Consider the following 17,172-nt stretch of genomic DNA (forward strand, 5'->3'; position numbering starts at 1 on the left):
TCCTAATTTCACTAAATGCTGCTCTATCACCTATCCCCCCCTCTCTCTCACGAAGTCCGATAGAAAAAAAAAACACAAAAAAGACATTGCGTGCAAACCCTGGACTTCCCATGGCAGACACCTACGTCAACACTTCCTCCCGAGAGGTTTTCCTTGATATTCTCTTCTCTGTCCCTTCTCCAGATCTGTGGACTCCCATCTCATCTCCACTCTCTCCCCTTCCCATCCTCTGCCATTAATGGTGGCACAAAGTGGGAAGTTCTCTTGGCAGGCTTCTCCTCTTCAAGTTGCTTCATTAATGTCCATCACACAGACACTATCCTGCTTCAGGGTCCTCAACGCAACCTCCTCCTCTTTGACTGGATTCTGTCTTCTCTCATTAACTTCCTTCCTTCTCTTGCATCTCCCCCTACCACACTCCCTCTCCCTCCTCTAACTGGTGTACCACACCCCTGTATACCACCTCAGAAAACCTTCAAAGGCAGATACCTCCTCCATCTGACCACTCTTCATGCCAGCTCAGCCAACATACACCTTGCTGACATCTGCCTCCATCTTGAAGACATTGACCTTGACATTCACGCTCTTACCGAGACATGGTTCAATGCCAGCTCAGACATTGCTTTTGACTCCCACATCCTTGATGGCTTCAAAATCATCTCCAAGCCTCGAACTCACTTCACTGGCGGGGAGGTTACCTTAATATTCCCTGAGTGGGCTCCTGCTTCAGTCTTACCCAAGCATTATCCTTTATTTGAAAGCATGGTTTGTAATTTGGTCATCTCTCCCATCTCCACCCTGAACATTTACTGGCCTCCAGGCGCCACCACCCTGTTCCACTCTGAATGGGCTGATTTCTGTTCTTCCTTACTTTCATCCACCTCCAACCACCTCCTCCTGGCTGATTTCAACATCCAACTGGATTCCGCTATGTTTTGCATTCACTCTCTTCACTGACCTCTGCACCTTTCTTTTCCTCTCCATTCTCCCTTCTGGGCCAACCCACTCAGTTGGACACACTCTGGATGCCCTCATACACTCTGCTCGATCTCTCTCTCGCTCTCCCCTTCCCTAGTCACCCATCTCCCCTGGTCAGACCCTTATCTCCTCTCCTCCCACCTGGGTCCCCTAGGCCCTCTCACTGCCACCCAAAAACCCCCACCAACCTTGTTCACTAACATCCGTCCGATGAAACGAGTGTCAGAACCTGCCTTCGCTTCCACCTTCATTCCCCCTTACTCCCTAGCTCTGATACTACCACTGACACTGCTCTCAGCAACCTCCAACTTTCCATTAGCAATACTCTTGACATTCTTGCCCCAGTCTAGAGGATCGCCTGAAACCTGCCTCTAAGCGTAACACCTGCTGCAACTCTGAACTAGCAGCCCTGAAACAAAAGTGCAAGGTGGCGGAACGGAAGTGGCAAACTTCAGGCTCACCCTCTGACAAACTGGCGTGCTGCCTGCTCCAAAGGCAATACAGACTCTCCATCCGTGCCAAGAAAAGAGCCCACATACAGGCACAGGTTTCCGGTGCATCCAACAACATGGCTGAACTTTTCAAGATCGGCGGGGAACTAGCCAACCCTTCTGCAGTCTCATCCTCCCCTTCTCATTCCCAGGCCCTCTGCAACACACTGGCCACACACTTCACCACCAAAACTCAGGATATCCTGAACACCCTTGCTAGCCAACCTCGCAACCCATCCCTCACCACCTTGGCCCCTCTCCCTCCGCCTTCTCCCCTATCACACCTGAAGATGTTACCAGAGTTGTCTGCTCCATGAAGGTCTTTTCTAAACAGGCTTCCTCTTGCTCATCCAGAACCATCAAGGATAAGATTGGCTCCCTTGCCCCTGCACTTACTGATTTCTGCAATCACTCTTTTGACACTGGATCTTTCCCCTCCTCCCTTAAGCACTCCTTGTGCGCCCACTACTGAAAAAACCTTCAGCAGACCCTACCTGCCATGCCAACTACCGCCCTATTTCCATCACCCCCTTCCTGGGAAAGCTGATTAAGAAGTTGGCATTGCCGCAACTCAACTCATACATTGAACTTGTTGGTGGTCTCCAACCATCAATCTGAATTCCGAGCATCCAGAGGCACAAACTGCTCTTCTGAGCACCCGTGAAGAACTGCTTGCATCTCTGGACTCGACTCCCCTGCTGTCCTCCTCCTCCTCGATCTCTCCCTCTCCCTCTGCCTTTGACACAGTCAACCATTTCATCCTCGTACAAAGGCTTCACGATACCCTTGGTATCTCAGAACAGGCACTGGACTGGCTGACATCCTTCCTTACTGACCGCTCTTCCCAAGTCATCTTTATAGCGTGCTTAATACCCAGAGGTTTCTAAGCGCAGACCTGGAGATCGAACCTGTGTCATCTTCCAAGGTGAGCACCTTGCCCCTGAGCTATCCTCCTGAACCCTGTTGTCCCCTAGGGTTCTATCCTCTCCCCTTGACTCTCCCCCAGGGTTCTATCCTCTCCTCTTGGCTTTTTAACATCTACCTTGCTCTGCTTGCATGCCGCATCTCCTCCTCCTCCAACATCCAGTGTTATGCAGATGACACCCAGCTCTTTTTCAAACTTCCTGCTGACCCTCTTGCACCCTCCATCATCCCTGACTGCCTATCTGCCATCCAGTCCTGGTGAACCCCTAACGATCTCTGCCTCAATGCCTGTAAAACTGACATCCTTCCCATCAGGACCCCTGCTCCCTCCTCCTTCCCTTCACGCTGGCCTTCCTCCTTGGGCTCTCCTCCTGCTCCTTCTTCTGAAGCCAGAAACCTTAGCGTCATCTTAGACTCCTCTCTCTCATGCCTCCCTCACACTCAGGACATTGCCAAGAAGTCCCACTTTCAGCTCTTCCTTTCCAAAGAAATTCTCCCTTTTCTCACTGCCCCTCCGCCCCCCCATTCCCCCACACCCCCCGGGACTCAATGTTACCCAAGCCCTGGTTCTCTAGGCTTGACTATTGCAATAGCCTCCTCTAAAATCTACCTGCTTCCACTCTGCACCCCTCCAGCTAATCCAGAATAGGGCAGCAAGACTTATCCTTGGCCTTAAGCCCAGGGGCCACATCTCTCCTACCCTAACCAGTCTTAATTGGCTCCTGGCTGCTGGACGATTTAAATTCAAATCCCTCTGCGTGATCCACAAGGCTGTCTGGACCCGGGGACCACACACTCTTCATCTTTATGTTACTAAATACTGTCCCTGTAGACCACTTTGTTCCTCTGGCACCAACTCTTTTCCTCAGCTGGCTCCCTCCTACGGAAAAGCCTCTGCCTGCCTCTGAGTCTTGTGCAGGACTTCCAGGCAGCTCCACAAGACCTTCCTCTTCACCTCCCGCTTCCCTTCTCTTCTCTGGTAATCCTGCAGTTGCTGTGATTGGTGTCCCATGCCCTTATGCATCCTCAGGGCCCTAAACTCCCACACCCAATGGTCCCAGCTCCTGTCTTCCCTCATCCCTTGCCCTGGCACACCCCCCGCCCTGGAAGATCGCACGTATTCCTCACGTGTCCCTTGGCCATGTAGCACTTAACAACCAAGCACTTCATCAGTGGCTCACCCATGAGCCCGGACGCCCCAGCACTTACTCCCTCTGCCCTTTTCTTTGCTGCACTTACACATTCTGAATACTCAAAATGCATAGTAGGTCATTTCCTCCTTTTCCCTCCATTGCTCTTATTAATTATTGTTGTGTAATCTATTTCACTCCCTTGTTCCCCCCAAGCCCCCTGCCCTGTGGGCTCTTTAAAATTGTATTTTACTTGCGGTGTAAGTGCCTAACAAGCAATACATTAAATAAGGAAAGCATGCCCAGGCTAGAAATAAAGGGGAATCCGAACTGGGCAAACAGTGACATGGAGTACCCTACCTGGCGGGAGAAGGCGCCAAAGCAAGGGCTACTGAGACTAGGGTCTGATGCCCTCAAACCGGCTTGGCCAAGGTGACCCGGCCACGTTTCCTTATTGCAGGTCCTCGGAGTCGGTTGGTCCAGTAAAGATAAGGAGCCTCATTATGGGTCCAGCAGTAACCGTGCCGGTGATACTGGCAGGTTGCTGACGGACCCGTAATGATTTAGCAGTGCCTGACTTCCCGGTAACACCAGGGGATTACAACCCTGGCGGAGCAGAAAGTCAGGCGCCGGTAAATAAATTCCCATAGGACTGTAGGGGAGTGGGCACCACGGAAGCACCGGCACCGTATGAACGGTGCCGGTGCTTCCATGAAAACTCTGCATGCGGGAGAGGTTCCGCCCGGCAGGTCTGACCTTCCGGGCGGGACGGCACCCACCCGCACACGTGTAATATGCCGGTCCACAAAGAATGATGCCGGTAAGCTTAACAGCACCGTTGTTTCCAGACCGGCAGGCTCAAAATAAGCCCCAAAGACTATTTTTTCATCTATTAAAGACACAGATACCAAGTTGGATTAACTGTAAAGAATGTGGGGAAAGGGAGGCAACCGCTTGAGTCTTGTGGAACTTTGGTTTGTTTTCTGCACCCTTTTGAAACTTTGATTTGTAACGGCAAACTCAGGCTGCAGGTCGGCAGTCAGAGAAATGTTTCCTTTTCACGTAATATCTAGTTTAGCATGTGAGGGACAGGTTAGGATTTGAACACAGGACAGTGAACTTTACTTTGAACATTCTGACAGACAGTTTCATTAGCTAGTTTTGCTGAGGCTGGGCAGTAGGGCTAAATGGGATTTCCTCCAACCAACCCCCACCCCCATTTTGGTTCTTAAAAAGAAAAGTCTTTGCCAATCAACATGTCACCTTTGTGAGTCTTACTCCTGAACCGTCACATAATTCTTTCTTCAATTAACAATTGTTTGGGGTCATGTCTTTTCCATTCAGTCATCACTTTGAAGTTGGATCTCTATTAAATCCGAATATGTAAAATCTGCTGTTATCTTGCATGATCCTAACGACACAATTACATGTGTTGTAAGCCAATGGATTCCTGTGGCCACAAAATGTCTCTCTCCATTACTGGTAGGTCAAGTCGATGTTTGCTCGCCACGCTATTTGCTGTGGGCTTTTATTTCCATTAGCAGCCTGGGTGGGAGTACTATCAACCGGGAAACCTGAAACACGGACTAGATGAACCAGGACAAGCCTATGTTCCGAGCAGGCCTGAGTGCTGTGCGTCCCCTGCCTACAGCTCTATCCTGAATCGTTCTCCGACAGCTTCCCACCGCCGTCGTCACCACTCACCCCATTGTCACCCACGAGCCGCTGCTAGGGCTTTGTTTCTACCGCAAAAACGCACCTTTCCAATCCACCTTGCTGCCTCCCTGCCTAAGTGGCTTTTCTGGGCTGATATCGCCCCATCAACTTAGAAAACGAACCTACTGAAGAGTAGTGTGTCCACAAAGATACAAAAGGGACCTTTTCTTTGCTTTCTTGTTTTGTTTAACAAAACTGTTCTCGGGTGCTCGTAGCATGATTTCCTGCAGCGGCGGGCCAAGCCCATTGCTAATAGCACTGCCACCCTTAAAAGGGAACCTTGTACCGCTCGTGCCTTTACCTGCAGGACCGGCCGCTGCCATGGATAACTTCTCACTACCAGTGTTTGCCAAATTTGCCACGTTCCAGAGACGGCATATGTTTTGCTCAGCCTTAATCCTAGGGTCCCTACAGAGAATATAGAATGTTTTTTATTGGCAGGCGGTCTTTGCCCTATATTTAAGGGGAAACCTAGTGACCACTGACGTCTGCAAACATTCTATTGTTAATAACTCGACTCATTAGACGCACGTGGCTGAAACGTTCCATAAGCAATTGCCTAGTCGGGGCCTCTCCAAGCCGAGACATTTGGGGCAAATCTGTGGTGTGTTTTAAACGTTAATAAGCGTGAAAAAACTGTTTTTGGACCAAGCCCATTCATTTTCTCCTGCGCAAAAAAAGTGCATCTTTTAAACGCAGCAAAAACCACTGGACGACGTGTAGTTGGTAGTTTTGAGTAAATCCGTACATTCGTTTTTCAAAGATTAGTTGGAGAAGGGAGTGCCCCAGTACAAAAAACCTTTGTCGCCAATGGTGCATTGCTGCACTGAAGCTTTTCAGAAATGTAAATGTGCCATTTTTTGGGTGCTCAATGCGAGCTGCTCCCAGGAGAATCCTGCGAGAACGGAAAAAGAAAAGCGTTCAAAATTCTATTTGAAGGAATGAAAGGGAAGATTTGACATCCGGTAGCATGTGGAGAGGGTCAAAGAGGACCACATTGTGAGTTTGACTCTTTGGTGCTCTTTACGGTGCTATCATTTTCAACTTGCAGATAAATTACAAGATTTAAGCAGGAATTGACGTGAGTCATGGGAAGAAACAGGGGGGGGATATTAGGAGAGGGTCGTGGGCATTTTCAGATGAAGGTGGGAAAACCAAAAAAGGAGGAGATGCACATGTAGTGTTGTCGGAGGGCAGGGGGGTGGAAGACATTTTAATTATAAGGCATTTTCGTTTTACTGCGGTTATCAAAAGAAGTTGGGTTTCTGGTGGAACCCTTCTCTGGGAAGAGGAGCGTGTGCAATGGCTTTCGTGGTTATTTTACTGCAGGACATTTTCTGGGGGAAATCTTGTGGGGATGAAAGATGGTGGAACAAAATAAAAAAGGTTAAGATTGGCCACTGTCTTTTGCTCTAGTAGGCGGAAAGTGGCATGCGGCCATGGCAGAAGGACATGATTGGTTTGCTAGACTGGTGCTATGTGGCAGGGGACACAGTCTGTCCAGGAGAGAGGAGTAGTGAGAGGATTAGAGATGGGGGATGAGCCCAAAAATGCATTTGGTGTAGTTTTGCCAAATAAAACCTGCCCTTTATTGTAACAATGCGTTTCCTTATGTTCCCTTATTTGGATCTCACTCTAGTAAGACTTCATTGCACATTTAAACATTGAAATTCATCTTGCATAGAACTAAAGGGACCCGTGTTGCACCCTCCTTGCGATGGGCTGGTCTGCTCTAGTGCAATGCTGCTTTCGAAAGGCTCTGTGCATAAGCAACTTGCGTGGACATCTAATTGTACTGCCCTGACCAGCGTTAGCCAGACCAAGCCAAAATGCGCTCTAGCCACCCTATTAGAGACAAGGTTTCCAATAGTCCACTTCTTTGGGAAGACATTATACAGAAATTGAGATTTGTAGCAGCGCTGTTTAAAGCCCCATATTATAATTTTTTCTGTGTCCCACTACTTCTAGATGCCAAACTTGGTTCAAGGGTCTTGTGTTAAGGGATTACGTGTTTCCCCACTTGTCAGAGTTCCTGAACTAAGCATCTTTACTTTTTTTTAAAGTTCTAAATTAGGGCAGCGACCATGCGGCAACCATGGCTTGTAAACTGGGTCATCCTGCGCACTCCTAATGCAGTGGAAAGGTAATCCGGGCTTTACAGGTCACATCAATGACACGCAGCACATCCCAGTCAGTAAGGATATGTAGTCTCTTGATACGAGCACGGTTTGACGACACCCCCGATGGGGTCACAATAAACTACTTGCCGGACAAAGTTGGGTGCCACAAGACTACTACGGTGGTGATGGGCACAGCGTATATACTGAATAACAGAGCATACATACATTGTGAAAGACAGAAATAACATTCCTAGAGAGGTTACATATTTTGTTTATATGTGATTTTAATTATCAAAGCTGAACTTGATTCAAATAAATTACTAATTACTTTCATATCGTGGACGGGCTAATATTGAGAAGTGCATCTTGTGTTGCGTCACCACAGGAAGTCGCTCAGCATCCGAAAGTCCGAACGGAAAGATCATGGAGGCAGGGGGACATCCAGCACAAAATATACAACATGACCAGATCAACAAAAAAAGGCCCCACTCTTATCGGGTCAAGCGTACCAGCAGAGTTTGAGTGGAGGTCGACACAAGTGGGGCCCCAGTTGAGGGGAATTTGCCACATCGTTGCTTGTACCGTGATCATTCTGTTTTTCTGCTGCTTGGTGCTTTTTGCGGCCTTTTGGGCATTCGGCTGGGAAATTATCTCACTCAGTGCAAACTTGTCAAAACTAAAAACACTAATTACTAGCTTGTCTCCAATAATCTTTGACGACTGGTTGGAGCCCTTGCAGCAGTCAGTGGGCTGTGGATTTAATTATTGGTTGCATGGTGTGGTTTTCAGCTTCTGGTGGAGGCTTCCCTTTAATGGCTGTGACAGGCATTGACGTAATGGAGCTTGTCTCCTGCCCTCCTGGCATCCTCGGGCTATGCAGGACCTCCTCCTCATTATTGGCTACTGCTGGGGTCTGTGCACTGACCCGGACGGACGAGGAAAGCTCACTGGGAAAGTCATGCCCCCAACTCCTCGCCAGTCTTTTATGGACACCTTTGACAGATGGATTGGACTTGTTGTTTCAGCAAATTTCCGTTCCTTCCCATCTTTTTCTTTTTTTCCCACCTGCCCGTCCCCCCTTTCTCTTAAGGGGGTTCACCCCACACCTCCCCTGCATCACTCTAGCCCCCCCAACATCTTTATACCTTTCCCCTGCCAACCATATTTAGTTTTGGCAATTTTCGAATCAAGGGCATATGCTGTTTTGGGGAGCATGATTCAATGAAACCCAATCCCCATATGACATATCGAATTATAAATAATGTACAGGACTCTTCGCGGTGCTTCAGGCCACCCTACGAAGTGTCTACATCAGACTGGATGATAGTAAACATTCCTTACAACCCATGGCCTCCTGAAAAGTCGTTTTGTGTAGCAGATGGTGGCATCAAGCTGCTGCCGATTGTGACCAATTTGGAATTATTATTCATCACGTCTGAAAGTGTTAATGTTGCCGGACGCATAAACTCTGCATTTTTTTTACATTTTTTTATTTTTATTTTACATCTTTGATAGTAATTGGCGAGGAAGGTAACACGCCTAGCTTCCCCTTACTGCCTGAGACCTTTGCCCTGAGAAAAGTGTACCACATATGACATTACTGCTACACAAGCGTTGGAACCTGTACAGGAAACCGCACCACAAAGTTTGTTTACCTGGCTGTTGATCCAAAGCATCTCGGAAATCAAACCTATGTTGAACTGTTGGCTTGTGCGTGTTCTGTGTAAGGTCACTCCTGTTCTGCTCGCATTAATGCGGTATCTCTCTATGCTTTCAGTGAGCTCCTGCAGGACTTGGAGAACTGTGACAATGACCCAGTGGCTATCGCGGAGTGCTTTGTTTCAAAGGTGAGATGTCACGGTTGCATTGCTATGGGGTTAAGACATGTGTAGCCGCCTGCAACCAGGGGGGTGTACACTTTAGCAAGTCCTAAGCAAGGGTGGCTTTTTGTTCATTAGCCCTACTGCCTTAACAGTGCATTTTGCATGCATCGCTCAAGTGCGGTTCCATCTCGAAATAATTTGTGGTATTTGGGTGGCGGTGGAGAGGAACAGGGACAGTCAGCCTCAAAATGTCGGGGTGAGCTGGAGGGCCATTTTGAAAGCTGGTAGCAAGGGCGACCTTTAAGCCCATTGGCTGTTCCCCTTCCCTCCCAGGAGGCTAAACAGATCGTATGCCTTCCTTTGGCCCATTAGATGCATTTAGTACCCCATCTTGCAGGCTGTTTAGTTAAGCAAAGCCATACATATGAATGGAGGCGCGAGCCATCCACAAGCTGAGCCCAGTAGTTAAGCCATCATAGGGGGATGTCTTTTGATATCGCCTGCACAGGCGCTTGTCCTCTGCCACTCTACGCGTGCTGCTGCCTCCGCAGTCACATTAATGACTGTTTAAAAGTAAGTAAACACACACTGCTCTCTGAGGGTAGACATCTGACAGGCTCTTGCAGACAAGAGATCTGGCCTGGGCATCATAGCAGAGGGAGGCATTCTGCCTCAAAGTGGGAGGGCTTTAGCGGCGCCACCCATGGGAAGGGGTGTGGGAAGGTGATGTGCTGCTGTAACTTGTAGGTGTCTTAAGCTGCCCAGAGCTGGTCTACTGGTCTTATCTCTTCTTTTGGAAATGTAGGTTTGTCGGCAAGCCATCATTTTTCCTCTGCTCTACCCATTCAATATGTCGGGTCAGCAGTCCGTAATATTCAGCGGAGCCACCGTCTCGTTGGTGATGAGAACCCCAAACTTTGCATACGTGTATCAATATCCTTACCCCATTATGGGCGAGCCCAGGTGATCCATTCAGACATTACATATATTATGCATTATAGCCTACTATGGTGTTTCCATAAATTGTCATATAGGCAAGCGCCCTACAGGGCTTGAGGTGTGGCAGAGTGCAGAGGCATTGCTATGGATATTATGAGGGGTGGGAGGGGCTATAGCCCCAGGTCTTTTGGTTGTAGCCCCGGATAGAAGCTGAAGGGTTACAACCAAAAGGCTAGCTAGCCCCGAGTCCCCACAGTCACGACATTAGTGTAGCCCCAGATCTTTTGCAGACCCAGCAACGCCCCATGGCAGATTCCAATCAGCCCAAGGTAGTCTCTCCATTTAGTCTATGAACACATTTTAGAATTCTATGTCCCCGGTCAGAAATGGAATGCAGAAACTGAAGCAAACTTTTTCCATTTTTTGTTTCAAGATAACAATCTCCAGTGAGTTCAAAATAGTTGTGCATGTGAATTGGTTTAACATGGCGCACCATAGGAAAATGGATTGCAATGCTTCTTAGCCTAGTAATTTCAGTTTTGGATGTGCATGCCTACTGTAGAAATGGGAATGTTTATTAAAACAATACCCGGAATGTCCAGAAGCTGGATCACCGGGGCAGTGTCATCTGATTGGATGGCAATTGCACTATAGATGGGGAGTAAATGCTTTGGTCAGGAGCAAAAGGGCATTTCATTTTTCCAAAAGAAGTAACCCTGTAGTATAAATCTTATTATGTTACATTTTGTGGGCTACTTAATGTTTTGTAAGCTTTTAAAATGCTGACTGTGCCTTCTTCATGTTGTTCTCTGGGTATTTAATCCGTCTACAGCTTATTGTCCTCCATTTATTCATACGCTTCACACCACAGAGCAGGACTTGATCAAGGCAAATGCCACTCAATGTAAGGATTGGTTATTACTGCAAGCAGCTAAAAGTGCTTTTGAATACATAGTGCACATATTTTGATGCCAAGGGCTTCTTGGGCCCATAGCCAGTTTAATAGCCCAGTAGTCGGCAGCATCTTATTGCTTTGTTTCTTCGGTTATGGATTGATATGGTTTTTCTTCTCTTAATGCAGGTTGTATCCTAATATCACAATATACTTGCATGTGAAATTTGTAATGATGCTTGGCTGCCTGTTCTGTGTATGACGAGGCCAGTACCTTGAGGGGGAGGAGGAGGCCCACCACAAAGCAGTCGAGAGGCAGTCCCAACCATGAGGGGGAAGGCAAAGGGGGGGGGGGGGACTCAACCCTTACAGGAAGTGTGGTTTATCTGGGTGAGGTCAGCAAAGGAAGTGGGCCAAGAGACTAGCAGCAGGAAGGAAGGAGTGTCGGGAGTGTGAGGCATTTATTGGAAATTGGTGAGGTATTGCCTTAGTGGGTACACGTGCTGTGGAGTGAGTGTGTGTCTCTAGGTGAAAAGAGGGTGTTTGTGTATTGAAGTGTGAGGAGGAGAGTGGGGGTAGTGGGAGAAGACTAGTGTTGGGGGAAGTAGTAGTTGTGTGGGCAGAAGAGGTTTTGTGAGAAGCAATCGGGTGATAGGACGAGTAGCAGTAGTAAAGGAGGAGAAGAGTTCAATCAAAGTGTGGAGAAAGGCAGAGTTAAACATCAGAGGGACAGGCGGTTAGTGGGGAGGATTTGAGGGGGGAGAAGCAGGTGAGAGTGAGCGTGACTGGTCTTAGGCGGATCTAACAGTGTAATTGCGGGCACTATTCCCAACTCCCTTTAGAACACTAAGCAGGACTAGAGTAGAGATAGCTAGGATCTCCCTGAGGGAGTCGGTGTGCATGCATTCAGGGAAACCACCTCAGAATAAGACCAGCAATTAGACGGTAGGGGTTACTGATCAGTTGCACTAACGCAGAGTTACTGACGCCTGGGCTAGGGTAGGCATCCCAAAGCAGAGGAGAGGCGGATGGCCCCAGCCCCACTCCAAAAACTTCTTTTCAGCCTGGATGCTACATTGAACTACCAGTCTACCGTTTCACTGAAACATGTGATAATTTTCTACAGTGAAACTTAAAAAATATAATATTGAAAGAATTAAAACCCTTGAAACTTTCAGTCTCTGCAAAATACTACGCCATCTACGACACGACACTTGCTTTTTGATTCAATGAAATTGAAGCTTTTCTATCTAAAAAAAACAAACAATTGTTGTGATTGTTACTCTAAACAAATGGGTGGATAAAGATGACATAAAGGCATGCAATTCTAATGTCTCAACTTCGACCATTGCAATTGGCTTCTGCATAGCAAAGATGGCTGAATAGGTTGCAAAAGTCCTCACCGCGCAAGTCTATGCTTTTGAGGCAGCTTCTCATGGGATTCTCTCCTATGAACAAGCCTTGTAGAGAGGACCGAGAGAATTGCACTCAAGCCTTTCCCCATGGCAACGGTCCTATGATGTGGCACAGCGGGTGCTTCAACTCTGCTGCGAGGAAAGAACAGGGGCATCATGCACCTGTGGTGAGGAAACTGTTCCTCGTAGAGACCGCTATAGGATCAGCAAACCAGAGGAACCAGAGAAAGAGTAGAACTTACTTGACATGGCATGGAGGATCTGGGTAGTAAGACCGGCAGCTCACATTTCGCTGGATGTCCGACAGGGAGCCGGTCTGCACCTGGGTAGAGGCGGTAAACAACCCTTCTAAATGGTGGTCGACCAGAAGGCTCTAATGACTTGGGGAGAGAGGCGTTCCGTGCTACCCTCCCTACCTACAATAGAAAGGTGCACTCCCACATGCTGAAGAACGGGAGAGTAGTCTGAAGAGGCGAACACCAGCTAGAGCCGAGTGGAAGAGCCGGTGGATGGTAAATTGAACACTGAGAGAGGACAGAGGGCAGGGGCAGGCCCACAGAAGGAGAACAATCCTTCTGTGGTCAAGGATTAAAGCTACCTTTCGGACATTGCCATGCCAAGGACGTTTGGTTTCTTAACCAAAGTGGATACACGTCAAACTGTGAAACGATCTGATGGCACCATTTGTGATCAAGCCCACAGTGAACTCATCACCCATTGCTGGAAGCAATTTTACATTGCTGCATACTAAGAATGAGTCTTTAAAACCTCATAGAGAACTAGGAACTTATTTTTGCTTGCTCAAAACCCTGCCTGCTACAAAACGGAGTGTTAAAGCCCAGTGCGAATTGGCAAAGAAACTGGCATCTCTGCATGCTACTGGCTAGGAGCTCCATACGTCATATAGTGGAAGTTCAGACGTTTGTTTGACTTGCATGTTTTTTTTTTTTTAAACCATTGAAGTGCCAGGCGTGCAATTAGTGAAACATGGATACAAGTCGGGGGTTAAAAACCGTTGAAAATGTATTGATTGCAGACACTGTACCCTTCTCAGTACCTTCCCTGCTGCAATTTCTACTCTGCTTGGAGGTTCTGTGAAACCTACGCAAAGAAGGAATGCAAGGAAATGATCTAACCTTTATCTGCCGCTGATTTTATTTTGGGGATCCTGAATCTGTACAATATGATAAGGAAAACTGTAGGCTTAATTGGACAGAAGCATTCTGCCTCTTGACTTAGACTGAACTTTTACTGCACATTAGTTATGTCTTATATAGACATTGTTGCGCTCACATTTCAAGTGAGCTTGCCAGACTTGGAATAATATTGGTAATCAATGTCATAGAAAGGTTTGTTTCATAGCCGGCTTTCTCTCTCGGATAGACAAACTAATTGTGCATAAAATAAATGTTATCAAACGCAGTATCACCAGGTGACCATTACTGTGTAAAAGATCTGTCTCTGAGCGGCAAAACATCGATATTTTCCTATATGGTGGGTATTCATTTGAGGTACCTGATATTTTGTATAATGTTGAAGGCTGACAAATCCTCAAAATTTCCTGAATCCCAGGATTTGACAGGGGCGCACTGTGGGTCGTCTACAGTATTACAGTCAAATCAAGAGTTCTTCTCCTGGCGCTCATTTGGGGATAGTCCTAAATGTGATCCTGCAATTGCAACACAAGAACCCCAGGTTGGTTTTGGAAAACATTTAAATTGCTCTGGTATGATTTCCATATTTGGTGATGAAACAAATTGTGAGGCATACTTTACCTTTTCAGTGTCATTAAAATATCCAGGTTGACTTCTGATTCACAATGGGAATGTTTGGTTCCCAACATTATATGATTTTGTGCACAGGATTGTAAGTGGCAATATGCCCAACTCTTTCTCAGTGAGTTTTGCATCAGGCATTGTGTTGCAAATTCCATTATTGGGGCGTTTAATTGTACCAGTAGAAGGGTAACCTGACCATGGATACCGATTTTCTGCACCAATATAGTAAAATTGTCTCAGACATATTTGAAGCTTAAGTGGCTACCATCGTATCCAAGTCTTTCCCAATGGCATGCCACTAGCGTGTGAAGAAGCTAATGGTGATCTACGGAACGGGGCCTAAGTGCAGCAGGAAGAAAATTGGTAACTATTTACAAACACAATAGTTCTCCTGTTGCATAATTTACTTAATTCTTGATACCAGGTATCGCGATTCAACACATAGCTGACAAACTCACATGCTGTCTCTACCGCAAGCCCACTGAACGTAATGCGTTGCTCCATTATGGCAGCTTTCATACACATACATTAAAAGACAACTTGCCTTATGGACAGTATCTACATATACGTAGAAACTTCACTTTATTGGAGAATTATAATACTCTTGCTAAAACCTCGAATTATTGACTGAGAGAACGGCGTTACCCCAAGAAACTAATTAAGGTTTGCAACATGAGTGCCAGATACAACCCAAGAGAAACTCTATTGGCACCAAAATAGAGAACGTAATGCCAATTGGATAGTGTGTGCCTTGACATATAACCCAAATGTCATTAAAATCCGACAAATAATCTGTAAACATTGGCACTTAGTACAGCTTAACATACCGCACACGCGAACACCACTTTTTGCCTTTAAATGTGGCTGAAATCAGAGATCAACTAGTCTACTCTAAACATAGCAACATCAAGGTTTCTCAAACACCTGGTCAGACCATTTTGTGGAACACTGAACCAATCGTAGGCCACTACCCTTGTGGCATAGGCAGGGTTTGTAAATTTACCAAGAAGATTACTTCTTTTCTAATAAATGGGAAAACCTTGACACTGCATAGGATGACTAACTGTAAAACAAAAACAAAAAAACAATCTATTGGATAGCATGCCCTTGTGGCCTGAGATATGTAGGCCAGGCTTAACCCCTTGTTCATCTTCGAATTGCAGAACACAGATCACGTGTTAGATGCCAGAGTATGGAAGCCCCTTTGCGATCTCATTTTGTGCAATCTAACCACAATGAAGGCCATTATTCTGGTGGATTGCTGGCACTGCAACAATAGGGCAACAAAGACAACTGCATCTCAAAGAACAGCAATGGATATACCGTGTGCATTCACATATTTCAGGGATGAAAGATCAATTAGAATGGTATCCATTACTTCACTAAGCCTCGCCTCTCTTTAACACGTTATCAAAGGGCTTTACACCCCTAGGAAAGCGAGCTGGTGCCTTCAATGTCACCCAACAAAGAAAGTGTTCGATTTAATGTCAAGTAGAATAACATGCAGATTGAGATTAACTGTTAGGCAGCACTAAATTGGTTTCTGACCATGCCTTCACCTAAATCATGGCATATCAATTCGTTAAGGCGTCCATAGGACATTCTTTCTGTAATTGTCCCTTTAACTTGTTTTTAATGCATTCATCTAATCTGCTTTACTTCTTGATTTGTCTTTACTTATAAAGGTTAATTCTCGTTAATGTATTAACTATGAATCGTTTTTTGTCCAATAATAGAACACACACACACACGTTAGAAAATAATTGTTTCAAAAGTTAAGTAAAGTATGCAACATGAATACTGTTGTGTTAGTAGAAGCTGATGGTGAGGACACAATGATGCATACACTGAAAGCCATTCACATCTCGCTTGGGGGCAGGAGAACTAATGCACACAGCAAGGATATATGACTTCATGGAAAGAAGCTGCCAAATGGTGCTCGTTTAGATGCAGTAGCGCGTATATCCATACCCTGGATTGATGAGATTATTTTATTAAAATTAAGGAAGTCGTATCGCCTACATGAGAACTGTACCAAAAGTTGTTTATCTTAATGGTGTAAGAATGCCATCTGCAAGGGTATGCAATCCTGGGACCTTTCGATTTGTGCATTGCAAAATTATGGTGGGTTTTTCTCCTAGAAAGTGTGCTCTGCTGAACAGGGCATGGTTTCCTATGCTCCATGCTGAAAGGTACAGTGAACACCTGTGTGCTCTGCTGAACAGGGCATACTTTCCTATGCTCCATGCTGAAAGGTACAGTGAACACCTGTGTGCTCTGCTGAACAGGGCATACTTTCCTATGCTCCATGCTGAAAGGTACAGTGAACACCTGTGTGCTCTGCTGAACAGGGCATACTTTCCTATGCCCCATGCTGAAAGGTACAGTGAACACCTGTGTGCTCTGCTGGGCCTTGTCTGACACACCACAGCTACGGAGTAACATGTCCCTTCCTAAAATGGGCTGCAGGATTCAAATTAATTCGATCAGCTATGGAGTACCTTAGTAAGTGCTAGTCCCCTATTCAAAATACATTTAACTGTATATCCTCATATATCGGGTGGCTGTACTTTGGCTAAATGTAAATATTACAGTATAGTGGCATATGAGGATTTACAGTTAACACTGCCAAAACCCAATCTGATGTCATTTATATTATCCACTTAGTTTCTACTGTGACTTGCCGCTTCAGAGCCATTTATGTATTTGTGCCTGCTCCTGGAAGTTTCACCCAAAACAAATGGTAGGCCTAGCCAGGGTGTCTTTTGTTCTCCGCTTGTAAACTTTGACGCCTTTCCCAGGGGAACAGAAAATATCTCCTGTGTTAGAGCTGGGAGCTTTATGATGGCCTCCACAACATCATAGGAGTCTTACACGAGGGATATAATCGTTGGCATCTGATTAATCGGAGGCAGACTGGGGACAATGGATTTAGTGTATCTGGGAGGGGACCTACACAGTGGAGA

At 46.4% G+C, this 17,172-nt stretch overlaps 1 protein-coding gene across 4 annotated transcripts in view; it reads left to right on the plus strand.

Moving 5' to 3' along the window:
* The window catches only part of PLEKHG1 (pleckstrin homology and RhoGEF domain containing G1), a 360,323-nt gene that overhangs the window by 236,926 nt on the left and 106,225 nt on the right, over window positions 1-17,172 (plus strand). For all 4 annotated transcript variants that reach the window (XM_069608126.1, XM_069608127.1, XM_069608128.1 and 1 more), the window contains exon 4: window positions 9,137-9,206. In XM_069608126.1, coding sequence (XP_069464227.1) covers window positions 9,137-9,206 — 70 coding nt within the window. The remainder of the gene's footprint in view (window positions 1-9,136; window positions 9,207-17,172) is intronic.

This window comes from Ambystoma mexicanum, chromosome 4q (genome assembly GCF_040938575.1).
Source record: "Ambystoma mexicanum isolate Mex_15411 chromosome 4q, UKY_AmexF1_1, whole genome shotgun sequence".
NCBI lineage: Eukaryota > Metazoa > Chordata > Amphibia > Caudata > Ambystomatidae > Ambystoma > Ambystoma mexicanum.